Genomic DNA, 22,939 nt, shown 5'->3' on the forward strand with positions numbered 1-22,939 from the left:
GAAATAGGGGAACAGTTCCACAATTACAATCCCCCGGGACCATCTTGGTGGCCTTTTAAGGGGTGGTGGACAACATTTATCCAGGGTATATGCATCCTTCCAATTATTTCTATTGGTAGTATTGCTTTTACGATGCTTTTGTATGTTACATTCCTGCCTTAAATCAAATTCACTAAAAGTGGTTATTGTGGAATGATAAAAGGAGGGAATGTAAAAGTAACTGGAAAAGTAAGGGTTAATAATGTACAGCTGTTATTGCTTCAACCATGGCGTGACTATAGTTATGACTGCAAGATGTGCAGGTGCTTGTGTGAAACAAAGAAGTGCTTAAGGCATATCTTGTTTTGCTAGAAGTTTGCTGTAAGCAACTGCCCAAGTATGTGCAACTTCACATGTAGGCTTCTTTATATTAAGTATAAAATGTAAATCTTTGAGTGGGGATCAGTGCAGAGCTCAGGTTACACTGTTTATTCTTTGTCTGAATCCCTCACTCCCACTAGTGTTAAAATAATAAAGCGCTTATTGTATGCTCCTTGGTTCTGTTGCTGTCTGCTTTATTACAGCGCGGATCGACTTACACAGGTTTGCACGCATGCATTATGGTGCAAAGTGCCATGTTCACATCACTTTCATCTTCCCTGAACTGCCCCACTCCTCTTATATTCAAATCTAGAATCCTCTTTCAATCCCCCATTGGTCTTACCTCACCCCTGAATTTTCTCCAAACCCATATTGCTCCAGCAGGAAAGACAACATTTCTCTGATTCTGATCTTTCACACATGTTCTCCTTTCAGATCACTATTGGCTTTGTACCTGCAGCCACCTGGCTTCACCCTGGAGGAGACTTACAGACATTTAAGCTACAGAGTCAAAGGCTATGGAGAGAGAGCAAAAACACTGGGTGGGTGCAATACTTTCAATTGCAAAAGAAAAGCAGAAGAAGGGAACCCCAGATCTAGCAGCTTCAGTGAGACAAGAGTTCCTTCTGTACTTGAGGGATGCAGGGCAGCCATCCCAGCCACATACTTCCCAACCTTTTCATTGTTCATGGTTTATCTTGCAGAAGCAGGAGATTTGGAATTTGGATAGGTAAATAAACATTCTGGTTCAAAGTCATTACTTTTGATGTACCTTATACTGCAGACTAAAGGTATTCAAAACAAAATTAAAACCTTTGGGTCATAGAAGGGAGTTTGCAATATATATATAACAAACATTTACAGGATGTGTTCAACTTTGTGGGTTGTACTGTACAGCAGAGATTAATTTTTTTATTAGTGATGCAAAGGTCTGCTCTTTATTGGAAAATAAGCATGAATGAGATCTTGGTGGGGTCCTTTCTGTAACTGGAGGTTGTTTAATCTCTTACACGTATGAGTGGAGGAATACCATCCTCTTCAGGAGAGGGTAAGAATTCATCATACCAACAAGATTGCCAACTCACCTGGATCATTTATCAGTCACTCAGAATTTAAAAATCTCTTCAAAGATTGCGAAGAGCAACCTGGAGGATCCGCCTATTCGCTGGTCCACTGATGGGCAGGCACGGTATTGTAGCGGTTAGCGTAATGTTATTACAGCACCAGCGACCCGGGTTCAATTCCAGCCACTGTCTGTAAGGAGTTTGTACGTTCTCCCCGTGTCTGTGTGGGTTTCCTTTGGGTGCTCCGGTTTCCTCCCACATTCCAAAGACGTACATACAGGTTAGGAAGTTGTGGGCATGCTATGTTGGTGCTGGAATCGTGGCGACACTTGCGGGCTGCCCCCAGAACACTCTATGCAAAAGATGCATTTCACTGTGTGTTTTGATGTACATGTGACTAATAAAGATATTTTATCTTATCGTATCTTACCTTATCATGAAGGTTCAGGCCATGAACTGGCCGAAAGGATGCACGTGCAGGCGTTGAACCAGCAGGGTTGTCAAATTCAAGGGAGTCAGTCCTTCCCTTTCAACACGTGCACCAGTGTTGAACGGGAAGGACTGTTACATCTCTGTGGGGATAATCTTCTCTCCATCCCAGACAGGGGAATGAGCCATGAGCGAGACAGATGGACGGTGGAAATTTACAGGTTAACAAGCGGCATGAAAATAAGGGAAGGAGACAGCCCTTATCCTCAATGGAGTCTAAAACCATGGCAGGAAGCCAATACCTATTTCAAACTGAAGCTTGGGTCAGGAGTACCTTCTGCTTGGCTTGACTGCTCTTGCATTGGTTACAGAGCAGTTTTTAATGTGGTTTTGTCACATGAAGTACTAATTCAAACTAAACCTCAGAAATAGAGCCAAACATAGCTGGCAACAGTACTGGAAGCATTGGGCCACATCATTACATTTGTCTGACCATTGGATTTACCACCAATGACCCCAAACTTCATTTACATGGGCTGTAAGATAAGATGTACTGACCACACCACACCCAGGAGCATCAAGTGATATATAAGAAGGCTTCTGTAGCAAGTTGGCCTTAGGTGGTGTACCACGCCTGGAATACACTGGCAGCTTTTGACAGGAGGAAAGGATGGGTGGGGCTTTGCCTGCTGAAAAAGTTGTGAAATACTTCAGCAGTTTTTAAAACTCTCAGACAGAGATATTTAAAACTACTAACATTAAAATAAAAAAGCAATACAATTAACTAAAAACACATCAATTTACTAAGAATATTTTTAAACATTAAATTAAAATAAAATGAGTAAAGATTAATAACTTACCTTTGTCATCATCCTAAACTCGAGGTCACGCATCTCCATTCAAATGAATGGGGCCTCAAGTAGTACACCAGGTCTCTCTGATCTGGGATTACACTGGAGGATCTCCAACACAATCTATTCACTCACTAGATTAAAGTGGGTCCACGAAAGTCTGGGATTTACTTGGTGGCAACTGAATGTTGATAGTTCTCTAGAGTTGCCAGACACAGCACAATTTGGCTCATTACTTAGCATTGCAGATACATGGAAATTTACTGCTGGGCTGTATTCTAGAACTCTACCACAGAACCATAGAATTGTACAACACAAAAATGGGCCCTTTTGGCCCACCTCATCCATGCCTATCTACGCTAATCTCATTTGGCTGCATTAGGCTCATCTCCCTCTAAACCTTTCTTTCCTATCCAAGTACTGTCCAAATGCCTTTTAAAGACACGGGGTGGGGGAGGGGGAGGTGGTGGGGGAGTGAAGTGAGATTTCTGTACCCTAGTTAAATCTGTTTCTGTCTCTGACCATAAATGGTATAGAGGAGACAATAGAGGTGGATGCAAGGGATATTCCTAATCACCAATCAAATACCTCAGCAGAGGACCTTAGATTTTGTGTCATGGCAGGTGGATTGGCATCATGATCCCTCGCTGGGTAAAAGAATGAGCATCATGCACTACTAATCCTACAATAAAATTAATCCCTTCCTATTAGTTACATTGAATGGGATTACAGAGGACTTCTAAGGCCATATGCATGCGGCAGGTTCCTCACTGAACATGTGGGAACACTGCCAGTTTATAAATTGCACTGTCACCTTTTTCAGCTGACTTTGCAAAATTAATAAGTGAGGAAAGCCAGCAGAGAAATCATTGATCCTTTTTTATACCTTTTGAAGTTCCTTACTGATTGTTCTGTCTGTGATTTTCTTTCATGCTGCTCCACACATGAGCAAACAGAGGTAGAACTTTAGGCTATGACAGCGAAGGCAGTGCTCTCAAATGGACAGCCGTATCTTGCTACAGTAATGTTTCAGTCATGACATGTGACACAAACCAATTTACAAAGGTACCCTACACACACATATATATTTAGAACCCTACTTCTCCTTTAAAAAGGAAATAGATCGATGCAATGAATCAAACTGTCTACACATTTTATGCAGTAAGTTGTCCACTTACATTAATATACATTTGTAAATTCAACCAATTATGATTTCGCTTGATCTCTTGGTTTTCCTATTCTTTACAACTCTTCACTACAATCTGCATTAGAGGTCTCTAGTATCCTCCAGGCAGTAACAATTCCATGGGCCAGGTCGCCAGACAGGCCTCAAGCACATCTGGTTTCACATTCTATTCTGCATCTGCTTCCTGAATGTAATTGGTTTCATGACTTTGGATATATTGTATTGTATGTTCTGGATCATCATCTTCTTGATGCTATCTGTATATACTGAACTGTCCAAATAAAACTTAACATAGAGTTGAATAACTCTTCCCAATGACTACATCAGTTATAATCAATGTATTTGGTACATTACTGGATACCGTGAACTCATCACAACAATCTCTACCTCTTAAAGTTTTTCATCTTTGTGCCTCTATCCTGTATCCTGACTTCACTTTGAATCATTGTAGATTTCTGAGCTTTCCTCTTTTCCTGCTATCACATTAAAATAATAAAGTGCTTACTGTATGCTCCCTGGTTCTGTTGTCTGCTTTTTTAAAGCACGGATCGACTTTCACAGGTTTGCACGCATGCATTATGGTACAAAGTGCCATGTTCACATCACTTTCATCTTCCCTGAACTGCCCCACTCCTCTTATATTCAAATCTAAAATCCTCTTTCAATCCCCCATTGGTCTTACCTCACCCCTGAATTTTCTCCAAACCCGTATTACTTCAGCAAGAAAGACAACATTCCTCTGATTCTGGTCTTTCACACATGCTCTCCTTTCAGTTCGCTATTGGCTTTTATTCCTGCAGCCAGCTGGCTTCACCCTGGAGGAGACTTACAGATGTTTAAGCCACAGAGTCAAAGGCTATGGAGAGAGAGCAAAAACACTGGGTGGGTGCAATACTTTCAATTGCAAAAGAAAAGCAGAAAAGGGAACCCCAGATCTAGCAGCTTCAGTGAGACAAGAGTTCCTTCTGTACTTGAGGGATGCAGGGCAGCCATCCCAGCCACATACTTCTCAACCTTTTCATTGTTCATGGTTTATCTTGCAGAAGCAGGAGATTTGGAATTTGGATAGGTAAATAAACATTCTGGTTCAAAGTCATTACTTTTGATGTACCTTATACTGCAGACTAAAGGTATTCAAAACAAAATTAAAACCTTTGGGTCATAGAAGGGAGTTTGCAATATATATATAACAAACATTTACAGGATGTGTTCAACTTTGTGGGTTGTACTGTACAGCAGAGATTAATTTTTTTATTAGTGATGCAAAGGTCTGCTCTTTATTGGAAAATAAGCATGAATGAGATCTTGGTGGGGTCCTTTCTGTAACTGGAGGTTGTTTAATCTCTTACACGTATGAGTGGAGGAATACCATCCTCTTCAGGAGAGGGTAAGAATTCATCATACCAACAAGATTGCCAACTCACCTGGATCATTTATCAGTCACCCAGAATTTAAAAAAAACTCTCCCAAAGATTACGAAGAGCAACCTGGGGGATCAGTCTATTTGTTGGTCCACTGATGGGCAGGCACGGTAGTGTAGCGGTTAGCATAATGCTATTACAGCACCAGCGCCCCGGGTTCAATTCCAGCCACTGTCTGTAAGGAGTTTGTATGTGTCTGCGTGGGTTTCCTCCGGGTGTTCAGGTTTCCTCCCACAATCCAAAGACGTACGGGTGAGGAAGTTGTGGGCATGCTATGTTGACGCTGGATCATCATCTTCTTGATGCCATCTTCATGTACTGAACTGTCCACATAAAACTTAGCACAGAGTTGAATAACTCTTCCCAATGTATTTGGTACATTACTGGATACAGTGAACTCATTACAACAATCTCTACCTCTTAAAGTTTTTCATCTTTGTGCCTCTATCCTGCATCCTGACTCCACTCTGAGTCATTGTTGTTTTCAGAGCTTTCTTCTTTTCCTGCTATCATGTTATGGATCACTAAGTTGTCTTCTCCACTTTTCCCATTAGGTACTGTCAACAAGGCTTTCGACTCTAACCTGACTGTGCTGCATTGAGCTGGCATTACTAAGTCCATGCCTGCTGTAACATCCTTCAGAGACTCTTCAGAACGTTGCAACTGTCTCGACATTGTAATCATTCTTCTTTCAAAGCATCCATCTCAATCTGCACTTATTTCAGACCATTCAGCAATTCTGCAGATGTCATCACTAAGCTCGTCACCAGAACTCTCACAAGTTTCTTCTCAACTTGTTTGTGGAACTCTTGTAGTCATGCAGCTGCTTTACTAATACTTCCATGAACAGGCTCTCTCGTGCCATTCAAATGGGATACAGAAAATGCTGGAGATACTCAACACGTCAGGCAACACCTATGGAGAGAAAAGCAGAGGTAAGGTTTCAGGTAGATGACTTGCCATCAGAACAAATTTATTGAGTGTCTGTGCCACTGCAGATACTGAGGTATTTGAGTTCTGGTGTATTGTTTTTCTCTCTCACTCCACGGTGCTTTCTGATCTGCTAAGTATTTCCAGCATTTTGTATTTTTCTTTCATTGTTACTAACCTGTGTTTTTCCTTTCTTCTCTCCTGATTAACTACTTTTGCTTCCGTTGTTTTTTCTCTTTGGTTTATATTTTTCTTCATTTGCTTGTTCCAGAATCCTGTCCCTTTGCATGAAGTTACAAAATATGTAACACAATAACCTTGGAAATATTGGGGCTTCTGAACTTTTCCTCCGGCCATAACATGTATTGGATGTCTGTTGTCTCTACAGGTGCTGAGATGCCTTAATATGCAAGCAGGTACAACGATGAAATGATGGACATATCCATTTAACGGTTGCAAAATTCTTCATAATTAATATATTTTGAAAGGGAAAATGAGAAGATTTTCTTCTATGTAATAATGACTAAAGTCATTAATTCCTGAACAAACAACATACTTAATTTGCTGCATTATATGCAAGAAGACGAATCACATCACCATTTTCAGCAAATTAAAGGCTGTTTCAAAATTGTCACACAGGAAACTGCCAACACACTGAAATGACCGCAGCTTGGCACATCCCGTACTTCCACAGAGACAAGGATTGGCTGACCCTTGCAAATAGCAGTCAATGCCTCTCTATTTCCAGACAGACACATGACTCACTGACGCGAGGAGAGGGGATGAGCTTTCTGTGAGAGTTGTTTGAGTGTCGCCCCTGGCTTCAGAAAGGCGCAGTGTTTTGGTGCGAGTGACACCATGGGTCCCGTCCGTATTCTTCTGCTCGTCAGTCTTTACGAGCTGGCAGATTCTCTCACCCGAACTTATTACCTCGCCGTCAAAGAAGAGGTCTGGGACTACGCGCCCGTAGGCATCAACGAGCTTACGAACCAGGACCTGGAACAGGATGAGTATGTAGAAGAAGGAATAAGTGGAATCAGTGTTAGATGCCGCCGAAAAGCAGTAGTTCGCTTTTCTAAATCTTTTCTCTTATTAAGTGTCTTCAGATAAGGAGATTGCGTTCGTTTTTACCGGTGAGTGTGGTTGAGGGAAGGTAGTCACACCCCCACCTTCACTGTACCGGCCACCTTCCAGTCTCAAGTTTTTTTTTGTCAGTTTCAATATAGTTTGTTACTTCCCTTTTTGTTTTAATGTAGCACGGCAAATCTTTGGAAAATTAAATCATCGATTATGTTTACTTAATAATACGTTGTTTGAAAATGAGCACCGTTATAAATGTTGCAATGTGTGAATACATCTATGTTCGTGATGTGCTGTTTGAAGTTCCTGAACTTCTTTATTGTGGACCTCCGTACCACTGTCCATGTACCCCAGACACTGGCTTTATACTTTAACCCCTGACATGTCAATCATTATAGTCATCTACCTGACCCACCGTCTAACCTTCCACACACCCCTGACAAATACACCCCTTTCACACTTTCTCCCATGTACCTCCCCCAAGCTCCACCAAATAAGTCTTGTATGCTCCCAGGGGCATATATACCACCATTTACGAATTTTTGTAAATAATGGCATCTGTTTTAAAAAGTGAATTAAAATACAATTCCATGTCAATTGTGTAATAGTCCAGCAGTTCACTGCTGAATGAATCCCTGTTGCTGTTAAGATGTGTATAAAGCTATTGCTTTGAAGAAGAATGTCTGGAACACCCTAACAAAGGACAATACTGTCCAGAAATCCAATTGCACAATGCTGGGGAAAATAAGTTTTTTTTTCTCTGGAGTGAAACATGATTTCAGCAATTTCCAGATTGCATTGTGTCACACCAGAAATTCAACCAGGCTTTTCTAGGCATGAGTCATGTTTGTGTTCCTGGTTTCTGTGTTGGGAACAGATGGGATGAGATCATTCCCATGGAAAAATCCCATGGTAGCACTGAAGGGAACATGGACCATATTATCTGGTAAAGAACCATTGATGGTTACTGCTGGAGCAACTGAGATTTCTCAGTGCAATGCTGGGCTGGAACCTCTATAGGCAAGTCCATTAGTTACCCTTAATCCTTTGAGACCTACCACCACCTCCTAATCTCCAATCTACCCTGCAACAAGATTTATTCTCTCCCCCGCTTCCCCCCCTCCCACCCCCACCCCCACCCCCCCCACCAAACTCACCTTAGCACTGGCATCCAATCTCCTGCTTATGATCTCGCAATTTCCTGAGGCCCAGTCCTGTCTGTGACCCCCCCCCCCACCCCCCATGATTCCATGATGATCTGAACATCCAAGCCTCACTAACCTCATCCTTGGCACAATGCTTCACTACCCCACCCTTGACTTAAGCTGGTCAATGCACAACAAAGCATCAGTGGCTCCTGATATTCACCTACCATCACAATACAGGCCTTCCTTGGTATTGGAATTGGTTTATTGTTGTCACTTGTACCTTGTGCAGTGAAAAACATGTCTTGCATACTGATTGTACAGGTCAGTTCATTACAACAGTGCAGTTACATTGAGTTAGTACAGAGTGCATTGAGGTAGTACAGGTAAAAACAATAACAGTACAAAGTGTCACAGCTACAGAGGAAGTGCAGTGCAGGTGCAAGGTCACAACAAGGTAGATTGTGAGGTCAGAGTCCATCTCTTCATATAAGGGACTTATATAAGGGACTTCATATAAGGGACGTATATTTCTTCATGTAAAGTTCAATAGTCTAATCGCAGTGGGATAGAAGCTGACCGTGAGCCTGGTGGTATGTGCCCTCAGGCTCCTGATTCTTCTACCTGATGGAAGAGGAGAGAAGAGAGAATGACCCGGGTGCATGGGGTCTTTGATTATGCTGGCTGCTTCACCAAGGCAGCGAGAGGTAAAGACAGAGTCCAAGGAGGGGAGGCTGGTTTCCGTGATGCGCTGGGCTGTGTCCTTAACTCTCTGCACTTTCTTGCGGTCCTGGCAGAGCAGTTGCTATACCAAGCTGTGATACATCCAGATAGGATGCTTTCTGTGGTGCATCAATAAAAGTTGGTGAGTGTCAAAGGGGACATACCGAATTTGTCTAGCCTCCTGAGGAAGTAGAGGCGCTGGTGAGCTTCCTTGGCTGTGGCATCTACGTGATTTGACTAGGACAGGCTATTGGTGATGTTCACGCCTAGGAACTTGAAGCTCTCAACCCTCTCGACCTCAGTACTGTTGATGGAGACAGGTGCGTGTACACCGCCCCCTTTCCTGAAGACAATGTTCAGGTCTTTTGTGTACCAAACCACATGCCCCCTGGGCACTTGGTGTCCCAGCATGGGGTTCTGATGCCACCAACCTGTTTTTTCCCCCCACCCCCCCACCAAAACTATCACAACACAGGGCTTCAATGCTGTATCACTACCCTTTGGCCACAACACAGATCCCAACTGGAACTATAGCTGTCAGCCACCTCATTCCCTGAAGCTGTCTCAGAATGGGCTACTATTCTGTGTGGCATATTTTCAATTAAGAACATGTACACTACCTGTTCAGTTGCAGGATCAACTGAAGTCTGCAGTTGGAGCCGACGACAGACGCTCATTGGTGCCCCACTGCACTAATCATTTAACCCACCTTTTAGGTGTGCCAGAATTTCTTGGTCAGCTTCTTTAATGTTTATTGATTAAATTTGTATTCTGGAACAAAGTGTCATGAATAGGAATGATATCTTCCTATTCATTACACATTTGACATTCAGTTCTGTTTCTGAAACTGACTTGCAGTTTGGAACTTTTGCGATTACTCAATAGCTGAATGGCAATCAGTTTGTTCAAGTATTTCCTTACCATATTTGCACAATCTGTCGAGTCTAACTCATTTTGAGAATGGATAGCTTTGCATTTATAAATACATTTTTTACTCATTCCAGTTCCTTTTGACAATAAATCACACTTCTGGCATTTCAAAAATTGGATATGAGAGTACAGGGAAAAATTAATGAAATGGAGGAATAGTTCTGTACAGCTGATTCTATAGTGTATGTTTGTAAATTAAGGAGCACTGGAAAAGTTTGTGTAGGATGAACTTGCTCAGTAGCCATCATGGTGCTGACTGGAATACATTTTGGAAAGAGGCAGGTTACTTAATTAAAATATCCCAAGATGGCTGGTGTTTACAGAAAGTTAAAGTTGGCTACTTTCCTAATTTTTTTTTGTGAAATAGTTTGTTTCCTTCTCGCAACCCTTCAGACATCAATCAGGTTGGGCAGGTGCACTGCAGGGAATGTACAGTTAAAGATATCATTGTATTTCATCCTTTTGAGATAATAAGGGACTTGTTCAATAGACAATGTGTGCCGCAAGGCAAGTTTACAATAGTCTCTTTGAAACAGCCACACATTTGTCATCTGCAGTTTATGACTTAACTTCAGTTTTAACAGGGTTCTTAACTAGAATTATACAAGGCCCGGTGAGACCATACCTGGAGTATTGTGTGCACCTTTGGTCACCTTCCCGAAGAAATGATATATTTGCCATTGAGGAAGTGCAATATTGGGATTGCTGTATGAAGAGAAATTGGGTCGACTAGACTTGTATTCACTAGTGCTCATAAAAATAAGAGATCCAATTGAAATGTAAAGAATTTTGACAGGACACAACAAACTGGATGCAGGGAGGATGTTTCCCCTGGCTGGGGGTCTAGAATTAAGGGTAACAGTTTCAGGATATGGGGCAAAACAGTTAGGAATGGGATTAACAGAAATTTAACAGAGTATTGAACCTGTGGGTGAAGACTATGGGAGCCAAATCACTAAATATATTAAATATATTGTTGAAAGTGATGCTGCTCTTTAGTTGCGTAAGAAGGAATAAAAGTTCTTATTTCTGTGATTTGGCTTTGGCATGAACACACGGATGACTTTCTTTTGTATAAATCTCTCTACTTCATCATGGTGCATGGCCAACAAAGTGTGGTTTTGCAATGTGTGAGACCCAAATATGTGGCAAATTTCCTGAAATCATCACTGTTGAACTGGTTCTTGCAGATTGGCCATTTTGTTTGGTTGACATTGAGTTAAAAATTTGATTGTGTTCAGCCAAACAAACTATTTCTGCGAACTATACCTTTTCCTGTAACAGCTATTAATTTCCACAATAATAGTCTTTATGAGTATTTTCTATAATACCACCTGTTAATGACTTTGGGATGATAAAGAGCACAGGATTTGCCGTAAGTGTGACCATGGGTTCATGGTGAACTCTGTGCAAGTCATGTAATGAATATGCAGTATCCTCAGAGGGTGGTGTTTCCCTGGCCTGTTTCCACTTCTGCAACTGAACTGTTGTCATGCAAAATAACAGAGCAAATTCAAAGCTCAAAGCTGCAACAAAGCAAGGTATTGCATTCATGCACATTTGCTTGCTAGGATGTAGAATATGATTAACTATTCAGCCCTTGATGCAAACAGGTTGCTTGCTGCTAAAGTTACCAAACTGACCAACAAGCATTTTATAGTCACAATTATAAAGTTGCAGATAAAAATGTAAATGTCCCCAAACGAACTTTGAATAGTATTGCTTCACAGGCGTTAGCAATCTACTTCAGGTAGTTTCTGTACAACTATTGTCTGTGTTCAGCCTGAACCCATTCAAGTGAGGAAAATAAGTTAAGGCTCACAGAGCTTCACAACTCAGAACTCTTTTAAAAAGTTTATTAAAACCTGAACAAATGTCATGGATAAAATAATATAAATACAATCACTACAAATAAAATGACTTAAGATATTATATGAAATTTCTGATGGTATAAAATATTACAAACTGCTTTACTGTTTTACTTTAATAGGACTTCTGTATTCTGTAACACAACAATTGCTGTTAGCTTTTATACTTTAACAGCATCAAGTCAATTCTGTGTGCCGCTCCCTTGGAAGCTATCCATGTATCTCTGATTGTTTTTTTTCTTCTCCAGCTTCTTGATTGTAAACTTTGATGCATGGCAAGGTTTATCATGAATGAATGAAGAGATCTGGAATATTTGTTGGAAGGGGTAAAGTCACACTTATTCATCTGCTGTTGGATGCTAATTAATTGGGACAAACCTTGCGCTACCTTTCATGCTTTTTTGTATCGTCTGGGGCATTTGTGCAGGGTCAGCTATGCTGGCTGCATAACTGGATTGATCAAGTCCACTTGCTAAACTGACACTGTTACTTTACACCTTTGAAGACAAAAGAAGAAAACATGGTAAAATGTTAAATTGAAGAAGCATATTCGGACAGCCGTTCCATTCCAGGGTAATGTGATTTTTTTTTTGAAGTGTCAGTGTATCATTGGCAGGGTAGCAAACAGAAGGAAAGGACTGTACTAGCCTTGAGTATGCTGGAGGACCCCATGCTCATTCTCATGAGATCCCTCAAGGTTGCCATGTAATGTTGTGGTGGTAGGTCAAGGACTTCTGATGGTTGGGTTCTCTCCGTGCTGCTGCTCTGCCTCATTTTATTATACTTGCTCTTATTCCACAGGCAGAGCAATTAGATGTGATATTTTGTTAAATTTGTACATCTGCCTCCCATTTCAGTTAACAGTGCACTTTTGTGTTGTGATTTCTGAAATTGCACCAATGTTTCAGATGGATCAGCATAAAAGAGCTAATGATGTTTAGGGAACAGCTTGTCACCTGGAAGTTTGGGGTAGGTGTTTTGCAAGGAATATTGTACCAGAGCCATCTCTTGGTAGTTTTCTTTGGATAAGTTACACTTTTGGCCTGTAAGCAAATCAGTAAAGTTTTGCAAGTGCCACTAACTCTGTTTAAAATCACCTTTACTGCTGACTGAACAATCTGCTTTTGAGCATGATGCCTCTGCATCTTTTGGAGCCGCCTCCCTTTCCCTGCAACTGTTGGATGAGGATATTCACAATGTGGCCTCTTCAATAGGTCCTATTGGACAATTTATTTTCCAGGTTTCGTCAAATACTGGGAGTATAAATTTCCACTGGACCATTTGTGTAGCTATCAACTGTTGAATTAGTCCCAATCCTCCATTGGCCATTCAGGAATTGCACACACAGTTTCACCTGCTGCTATAAACAGCATTATTGTTAAATGGGGCGGAAGTTCTGCCACACATTTAAACTCTGAATAGTATACCAGCAACAACTTACAGGCCTACATGACTTGAATTACACAAAACACACGCAAAAGGATCTAATTAAACATGACTCTCAGGTAAGAGGGCAAACTATAAATAAAATTCTCATAAGCTACTGGAGAAGTATCACTCAGTTGGTGAAGTATGGATTCTGTTCTAATGATACCATCAGGGTGGATTATGCTGGCACTCTGTTGGGCCTGGAATTGCTACCTGGGCTGGATGCGGAGGGCCAATCTCACTGGTCCTTGGCACCTTCCAGTCAGTGGCAAGGTCCAGTCAATGCCTAGGCCTTGGATGGCATAATACCCAGGCCCAACTCCTGAAATGTCCTCTCGGGTTTTCAGAAAAACTGGGGAGTTGTGCCTTGCCTGCTGCCAGGGCTGTCACGAATTTAAAGTTTTTAAATTTTTGACATTCAGAAATAATTAAAAAGTATTAAAACTGAAGTAAATAATTAAAAAAGGTTGCATTAAAAACAAAGTTAATTAAAACAAATAGCAGCACTTGGAAATTATTAAGAACAGCAAACTGAAGCATGATAATTAAAAACATAATAACTTGCCTCCCCTTTGGCTCCTGACACAGACCTAGAATCCCCACTGAAACCACTGCTTGCTGCACATTGTTTGTTCTCTCCCTACTTCCAAAATGGTTTTTAAGACCTACACTTTAGCTGCATCTCAGGGTCATCCTCCTATTTCTGTTTGGGTCTGAATCCCAAAATGAGAATTACCTCTAGACATGTTACTTTTTAAATGTGCTATTTAAATGAAATGAAGTTGTTTGAGTTTAACCTCAAATACTTACCATAGACATTTTGTAAAGAATCCTTTCAATGTTTGAAACATTGACCTGTTACAAGTATTAATAAATTTGTTACATAAATTAAGTATATGGTGTCAGAGAGCCAGTTGAATTGGAGCATAAGAATTTCCCAACCAGTACCTCATCCAAACTGTAATTTTACATGAATTGTTAAGGATATTCATTGTAAGCCTTCTCTAAAGTACAGATCAATCTCCAATTACATCGATCCAAACTATAGTTTATCTGAAGCTTGAATGGGCCACAGATAGTGGTTTCCCAGTCTGGGCATAGACATCAGGAGCTGCATCGAGGGCCACTCATGGCAGAATGGAAATTTCTAATGTATTTTTTGAGGTTTTGTGGTTCGTGAATGCTGTTCGTGAGTCCCTGCAATATTTTGCAGAGTGAACATTGCACATTTGTTACCTGGTACATGTTCTACAGCATTTATTAACACAGTGATGGAGGAGGAACATCAGCAACACCAGGCATCATCAGATGAGGAAGACCAGGTGACAGAGATGAATCAGAGGTGTCAGAGATTTTCTTGTAACTCAGTCCTTCTCCTGAGCACTTCACTCTCCTGTCCTTAGGCTTCCATAAAGGTCCTTGCCACAACATTCTTCCTTGTTCAAGCAGGATCAAATGCTGCCATAGAATTACACTGAGCTTCATAGTGCCAATTACGACAAAGGCAATTAATTTCAAATATGATGTTGTCCTCCCATTCAGATTTTCTTTAATGAATGTTTCCCTAATTGACCGCTCCAGGAGGTGGTTCCATAGTGGCCTGAGCAGAGCTGGGGGGTGGTCTCTGGTTGCTTCAGCCTCTGCAGGCCTGACTGCAAAATGCAACGATTTGCTTGGTGCTGGTGCAGCCTGGCACCCTGAGAGAGGACGGTACGTTCCTCTTCCATGAGCCATGAATATTCTTTTGGGCTAGGGCTTATTATTTCCTGCAACCTGGGAGAACAGAATATAACTGAACTCTTCTATTTATAGATGAACGCATCTTTTTGATTTGCTGTCTTCTCTAATGCTGAGCTCAAAATCTGTATGGCAGTTGTTTAAGCTGCAAAGTTTACCAATCTGGAGGCCAGTTACATGGGGTCCATTACAGTCCCCTAGAAGATACTATGCAGTGTGGTCTAGAGTGGAGGGGGGCAGTGTTACTGCTGGATGTGGTGGAGAAACTCCTTGGTTTCTCCTTGGCATTGTTGTCCATGGAAGCTCACTAATTTTCTTCTCGTAAACTGACCCTGAAAAGAGTGATTGATGCAAGACTTCTGAGATTCACATATATTCAGGTTATAATTCAGACAATGTACATTAAAGTTGCTTTATCCGTATTGAGTTGGATTTTGGTACAAGCAATATGGAGACATCCTTCTCGGGTCTCTCCTGGGCCACTGCTCTCCAAAGCTCCCTTTTTTGTATGTGGGTGGGTATTGACATTTGGGATATCTTCACTTACACTGCTCTACTCCCTAGCAGAATCCTCCGTCTTCTGGAAAAAGAGGTTAAGTGTGCCAGCTGAGTGAGTGGTGTGTATGTGTACGGGGGATGTGTTCAAAGGTGCAGGTGAGCTGTTGTGGAAGAAAGAAGGGGTGGCATTTAAAATAAAGTGAAATCTATGATCTGGTGTGAGTAAGAGTGTCGCTTGAGTTGATAATATATTTGAGAAAATAATGATACTATTGCATGGTGTGAGAGAGGAAGGGAAGAGGTGCATGTTTGGAATGAGCTAGGGAGGTGTTTTTATGCTTGTTTGATGTTATGGTGAAGGAAATGATGATGGGAACCATAGGAAAGGTGTGGGTGTGGTATGTTATCAGGCAGTGTTGAGAGTGGGATGTACTCACTCTTGCTATTCATGTGTGATCATAAAATCTTATTTATTGAACTTGAGCCCTAGTTTTCCTCTGTCCTGATAGTGCCTTATGGGTGCTGTGATTGAATTACTTCTTCCCTCTACCAGGACTTCCTGGGGCACTTTAGGAAGGCAGACAACATTGTCGTAGATCTCTGCAGAACCAGGAACTGTGCTAAAATTTGGGCAGGCTCCTGCTTCTATAGGCAAGCCCACTTTTGAAATGTTTATTAAACCAGGGAGCTGTATTCCAGGCCTTGAACTGACTAAAAGTAGTGTCAAGACTCTACCTTCTGCCTGATCATCAAACTAAGGAGTTCTTTCAATCCCTCACCTGAGTATCTAGTTTTCTAGTCAGTAGGCCATCAGGGCTCGCATTCCGACTTCCAATAAAGTTGAAGAAAAATTCCCACTTATCCAAATATAACTGAGGCTATAACTCAGAAAGACAATTCTGAAGCTTTCTAATTTGGAGTTCTTCACAGCCTCTTCATTCCTTTGTCCTTTGACGAGAAAATGAAATTTACAAGAATTTCAACAACTAGTATAGGAATGAATGTCTTAATTGTATGCACTTAATTAACAAAATTTTTGTTTCTAAAACTTATGCTTATTCTTCTTTATGTTTCTACATAGACATGCATCAGAGTTTCTAAAAAGTGGTGAAGACAGGATTGGGAAATTGTACAAGAAGGCCGTGTATAAGCAGTTTACGGATGGAACATATTTGACTGAGGTTCCCAAATCTGTTTGGCTGGGATTTCTAGGCCCAGTGCTCAGGGCTGAAGTGGAAGATGTGATTATCATTCGCTTCAAAAACTTTGCATCTCGTCCCTACTCTGTGCATCCACATGGAGTCTTCTATGAAAAAGATTCTGAAGGTAATATTGCTTGATAAAAGAAAATAACTTTCATTATATAGCACCTTTCCCAACCCAGTTCACAATAGCCAATGAAGTACTCTGAAGTGTAATCATTGCTGTAATGTAGAGAGACAATCTGTGGAAAGTAAGTTTCCACCAGCAGCAGTGTGACATTCATAGATTTTTATTTAATGAGGTTGCAAGACATGGGGAAGAATTTCCTTGCTCTTCCTCAGAACGCTGACATTGGATCTCTGAGAGCAATAGGCCTCAGACTTTGGGAAAAGGATGTGCCCAGTTTGCAGCACTTGCTTAGTACAGTGAAGCTCTGATAATCCGGCATGCTTGAGACTTTGGTGGGGCTGAACCAGCAGGTTTTCTGGACTATTGGATGTTAGTTCTATTAATATCCCAACACAATTTTAATTGACATTTTTAAAGATGTTATACAACATTATAATAAATTTTCCAGGGAACCAGGTAAGTTGAAATGGAGCGTGGTTCCCATGGTCCCGGTGAATGGAAAGGGAATGCAGCAAACATTACCTAGTGGGCCATATGCCAAACCATCAGGATTACCAACTTGTCAGATAGCGGATTATTGGAGTTTTACTCCATTTGGAAGGTTGTGTCATCTTAGACCTCCACATAGATTACATGCTGATGGAAGAATTCATCTAATGGCTGACTGGCATCTTCTGTTTGGTTCCTTATAAGGTGGCCATGCCCACTTGGGATTCTACGATCTCAGTGATTTCAGTGACTTTCAGTTGGATATGATACCATTTGGTACCAAATGACACACTAACGTTGACTATAAGTATTGGCTTTGCTACTCTTTCCTGTAGTCTGTTTTCACTTCCTTCACTACAATCAAACACGCTTTAAATCTCCTCCCTAACTCATTCCAAACATGGATCTCTTCCCTTCCAATCTCGCACCATCCAACAGTATCATAAAGAAGAACTTAAGCTGCCAGAAGTTATTGTTTAGCATTTTGTGTGCTGGGGCTGGGGAAAATAAATTGGATTTTGCGTAGAACAATATGGTGAATGTATCACATGACAAATCTTTGCAGGAGAAAAGTCCTTGTTATTTTATAGATTGTGCCTCTGCAAGCTTGTTCATAATTAACTTGCGAGAGCAGCTGGATTTCCTCTGTTACACCAGGTCTTTTATGTAGCAGGTTAAAAGCTAATCAAGGTGAAGTTTGTGGCGTGGGTGTGTCAAAATAAATCTTTAATATTCTCGTTCCTGCTGATTCCACTTCTTTCTGTACAAGAGTTCTTGTTAATTTTACCTGGAAATCAGTAAGCCTTCCTGTTAATTGCCTTTATTTCACAAATCTATGACATTGCACTTAAATGTTTATCTGTTCTACCAAGAGTAAAGGGGGCATTGGCATTCTATTCTCACAGTCTATTTTCACAAGGTTGGCACATGAAGTTTAAAGTGCATTGCTATATTTCCATTAAACATTGAAGTCCTGTAGCAAAGTGGACCTATGGCAGTCCTTATACTATTCTGTATATGCATAGCTCTTATTGTATGTGTCACACCAAGAATACATGAGATTCAATTTTTAGACATTTAATTCAGATGATCACGAACATGTATAACTCCTTTAACCTTTTTGAATGTCTTGTGGTTTTACGTCAGATTGGCAACTGATATCTGTAATATAAAAATACTGTTTTATGATTTCTGGAACTCTGGTAGGACTGTCAAGATACAAATTGTTAATTTTCAATTTGATGTGCACTACTTTTTTCTTTGTCCATCGTCTGATTAGAATTTGGCTTTGGTATCTCTTGGTGAATTTAAAACTGTGCCCAAAAATCATAAATGGCAGTTCCTGTCAGAGGATAGTGAAATGACAATGGAATGATTGGACAATTTAAAATTCTAAATGGCGTCACTTCTTGGTGGAAACCTAACTCTTAATTTCTGTTTTAAGCATCCTTTTGCAGATTACTATAAAGGAAAATTGTCAAAAAATGTGAAACAAAATATTGGTAATTTCCCTTGCAGAGAAATTGTTGCTTTTGTTCTCTGCTGTCTTGGTGATTAGGACATCTTTTATTTCAATCTTCCCTTGTCCACCACCTTTCCTACCTGATGAAGTTTTTGCCTTGTTCAGGGGTTGAACTTTGTTGCTTGCTATGACTATTCCAATTTTTGTAGTTTCAGAGAGATTCTTTCTTGCAGGTGCTTTTTATCCTGATCGTACATCTGGTAAGCATAAGATGGATGATGCTGTTCCACCAGGGGGAAATCACACATACAAATGGATAGTAAAGAAGCAGTATGCACCAACAGATGCTGATCCAAATTGCTTAACATGGATTTACCATTCCCACGTGGATGCTCCAAAGGACATTTCATCAGGTTTGATTGGAGCACTGTTAACATGTAAAAAAGGTACAGTCAATCATTGGTTGTTCAACCATCTCAAAAACTAAGTTCCCAGTCTTGGAGATTACAGTAATTTTCATTAAATAATTTGATGAATGTGTATTGGCGGAGAAGAGTGTCAAGGTGGAAAATGCCTATTTTTACACTGTTAGCTACCCAATGCTACTGCTACAAAGAGCCTTTCACATACAAATATAAACAAAGACCTCTACTCTGCTAGCTCAGCAGTCGGAGAGTCAGAACACAGTTGGGGTGGAAGGGATAGGGTCTTTGGGATGTGGCTGAGGCATCTGAGGGGGTGGGTTATTATGTAGGAATGCTGTAGGACCTCTGGAATCAGATGAGCCTTCAGGGGTGGGATGGGTATGCCTGAGATCAACCCAGGGTTTTGGGTAGAGGCCGGATGAACATTTACAACAAGGTGGATGGTGTTAGTATGAGGTATTAGGCTAAATCTTAAGGAAGGCCTAACTTCTGTAGGATTCTCAAGACAAAACCGTGACGGGGCTGGGTAAAGCAAGTTGCAATTAACTTGTACAGAAATATGTGCTGTGAAGATCTGCTTCTGTATGTATGGGCTGTGTCATTTGCAGGACAGGCATGTCCAAATTACTTAGCTGTGAGTGACTTCAAACTGTATTATATGCCGTTTGATGGCCTCCCTGTACATGCATGTTTTATGCGCTTGGAGCCTGGTCTAAAAATGGCAACTAACTCAATTTCTACTCTCAGGTAAATGCAACAGAATTTTAGCTTAAATTTGATTGTATAAAATACAAAAATGTTTTGCTACATGATAGGATTTCTAAGCTGACATCTTTGTATTGTATCACAGTGCCACCAGTAGGAGTGATGGGCACTGCAGAGAGTTTGCAGGTTTCCGTGAAACCATATTTGTTAAATTAACTCTGTAAATCATATAGTGGAATTTCTCCTGGACAGGTTGACAGATCCTACAACATTGTTAATTCATTCTGTGAACAATAGCTGAATGTTCTCCTGCACCATAAATGTTACCAAATCCCTCTGGTACAGCAATAACTTAAGTTTATTTTTAACCAGGTGCTGAAGTAATTCCAGAAAAAAAAATTCCACAATCCAATGCTACATTAATCTATTGTTTGACTCTGTTACCAGTTAGGTGACTTGACAGTGATTTAAGATGTTGCAGATCACAATTATTTGTGGTATTTCTCTGTACCTCCCTCTGCAACTAGATCCTCAACTTCCTCATCAGGAGACCACAGTCAGTACGGATTTGTGATAACATCTCTTCCTCACTGACAATCAATACAGGCACACCTCAAGGATGCGTGCTTAGCCCACTGTTCTACTCTCTCTACACACATGACTGTGTGGCTAAGCACAGCTCAAATGCCATCTATAAATTTGCAGATGACACCATTGTTGTTGGCAGAATCTCAGATAGCGATGAGGAGGCGAACAGGAGTGAGATAGATCAGCTGGTTGAGTAGTGTTGCAACAACAACCTTGCACTCAACGTCGGCAAGACCAAGGAATTGATTGTGGACTTCAGGAAGGAGAAGTTGGGAGAACACATACCTGTCCTCATTGAGGGATATGGAAAGGGTGAGCAACTTTAATTCTTGAGTGTCAACATCTCCAAGGATCTATCTTGGGCCCAACACATTGTTGCAATCACAAAGAAGGCACACCAGTGGCTATACTTTGTTAGGAATTTGAGGAGATTTGATATGTCATCAACAACTCTTGTAAATTTCTATAGATGCACGGTGGAGAGCATTCTGACTGGTTGCATCACAATCTGATACGGAGGCTCCAATGCACAGGATCGCAAGAGGCTGCAGAGGGTTATAGATTCAGCCAGCACCATCACAGCACAAACCTTCCCCCCCCCCCCCCCCTCCACCATCAAGGACATCTTCAAGAGACGTTGCCTCAAGAAGGCAGCATCCATCATTAAGGACCCTCATCACCTGGGACATGCCCTCTTTTCATTACTACTGTAAGGGAGGAGGTACAGGAGCCTGAAGACCCACACTCAACAATTTAGGAACAGCTTCTACCCCTCCACCATTAGATTTCTGAACGGTCTATGAACTCATGAACACTACCTCGTTATCCCTTTTTTTGCACTATTTATTTATTGTGTAATTTATAATAATTTTACGCCTTTGCACTGTACTGCTGCCATAAACAACAAATGTCACGTCATATAAGACAGTGATAATAAACCTGATTCTGATTCATTAACATCATAAGAGGATGGGAGAAGGCTCAGATGGAGTGTAAGTGGTAGTATAGAGCATTTGGGGTGAATGTATCTGCTTTACACTTGATGTAACTCTGGGAAATTACATTTAAGGAGTTGCAGATTTTAACTTACTGCGAGTTTTATTATAGGTGAGTAATTACGTAGAAGAGTGAGGATTTATCCCTTTCTTTCTCCAGAGAAGGTTAATTAGCTTAATGAAGATGAAATTGGTCCACACCACTTCATCCCCAGGAAACAAGCTGATAGCATATAACACAACTGATAGCAAATCAGCTGTGTAACAATATGCCCCACCTTCATTTGACTCCAGTGGAGGGAAAACTTTGGCTCAGGATACAGATCGATGTGAACTCATTTTGATCAAATGTTGGTGCTCAGCTTCATATCCTCTATATATTTTGTTGCAATGATAACTGTACAAGCCTGTGAGTCCTATTTCTGCACGAGTGGCTGAAGCAGTCAACAAGCATGTGCTGATGGCTCGTGCATTAGCACATCAGAAATTTGTAGGAATGAAAAGAGGAATCCAGCCTCCATGGAACTCGCAAGGAATTGCCGATTTTCCTTTACAACTACTTTGAAGCAGAATTGTAAAAATAGTGCTCCACGATGTGATTCAAGGTCCAAGGATTTTGCACAGAAACATGAAACCAAGCTGCATTAAATTATAGTTTTCAAAATCTAAGCTTTATAGTTTAAAGCTTTATGGCAGGTACTCTACATGTTTTGAAATAATTAATTCCAGTACTTTAAAAATAACTACTACTTTTTCCATTGCTTAGCATATGTTTTTACATTAAGGCTTCTGCCAGCTGTCATTTGTAGGTATTTGGAGCTTTATATTGAATGCTTGTAACTGTGGCAAGGAATTGGTCTGAACTCAACTAGACTGTGAATCAGTCTGTTTTGTGCATGTCTGCTCTAAATCTCAAATTTGTTGTTACTTATTCTCCTTGATCTGATTTTCTTTTTGGAAAAATGCAATATGTTTGTTTAATTCTTTAAACATTAACCATTGGCAGTAAATAAGCTGTTGTTATCATTTAAAACAGCTGATAAGGTTACATCCACTTAAGGCACAAAAACCCAATAGGAAAAGTAGACCGTCTATGGCTAGCAAGAGAAGTTAAGGAGACCATTTGATCAAAGGTTGTGGGTTATAATGTTATCAAAAACACATACAGTCAGCCTGAGATTGGGAGCATTTCAGAATCCAGCAAAGGAGGACAGATAAATTGATAAAGGAAAGCAGAATACAAGAGTAATATAGTAAGAAACATAAACTAGACTAAAGCTTCTATAGGTATGT

The 22,939-nt window shown here is 40.7% G+C and overlaps 1 protein-coding gene across 5 annotated transcripts in view; it reads left to right on the forward strand.

The window, feature by feature from the left end:
• The first annotated feature begins 6,969 nt into the window (after positions 1 to 6,969).
• Positions 6,970 to 22,939, forward strand: part of LOC127575852 (ferroxidase HEPHL1-like) — a 55,626-nt gene continuing 39,656 nt past the window's right edge. For all 5 annotated transcript variants that reach the window (XR_007957134.1, XM_052026043.1, XM_052026044.1 and 2 more), the window contains exons 1-3: positions 6,970 to 7,251; positions 16,732 to 16,976; positions 19,167 to 19,379. Coding sequence is in view for 4 of the 5 variants with exons in the window: in XM_052026043.1 (XP_051882003.1) it covers positions 7,100 to 7,251; positions 16,732 to 16,976; positions 19,167 to 19,379 (610 nt within the window). In the remaining variant the exon portion in view is untranslated. The remainder of the gene's footprint in view (positions 7,252 to 16,731; positions 16,977 to 19,166; positions 19,380 to 22,939) is intronic.

The sequence above is a fragment of the Pristis pectinata genome, chromosome 11, assembly GCF_009764475.1.
Source record: "Pristis pectinata isolate sPriPec2 chromosome 11, sPriPec2.1.pri, whole genome shotgun sequence".
Classification (NCBI taxonomy): domain Eukaryota; kingdom Metazoa; phylum Chordata; class Chondrichthyes; order Rhinopristiformes; family Pristidae; genus Pristis; species Pristis pectinata.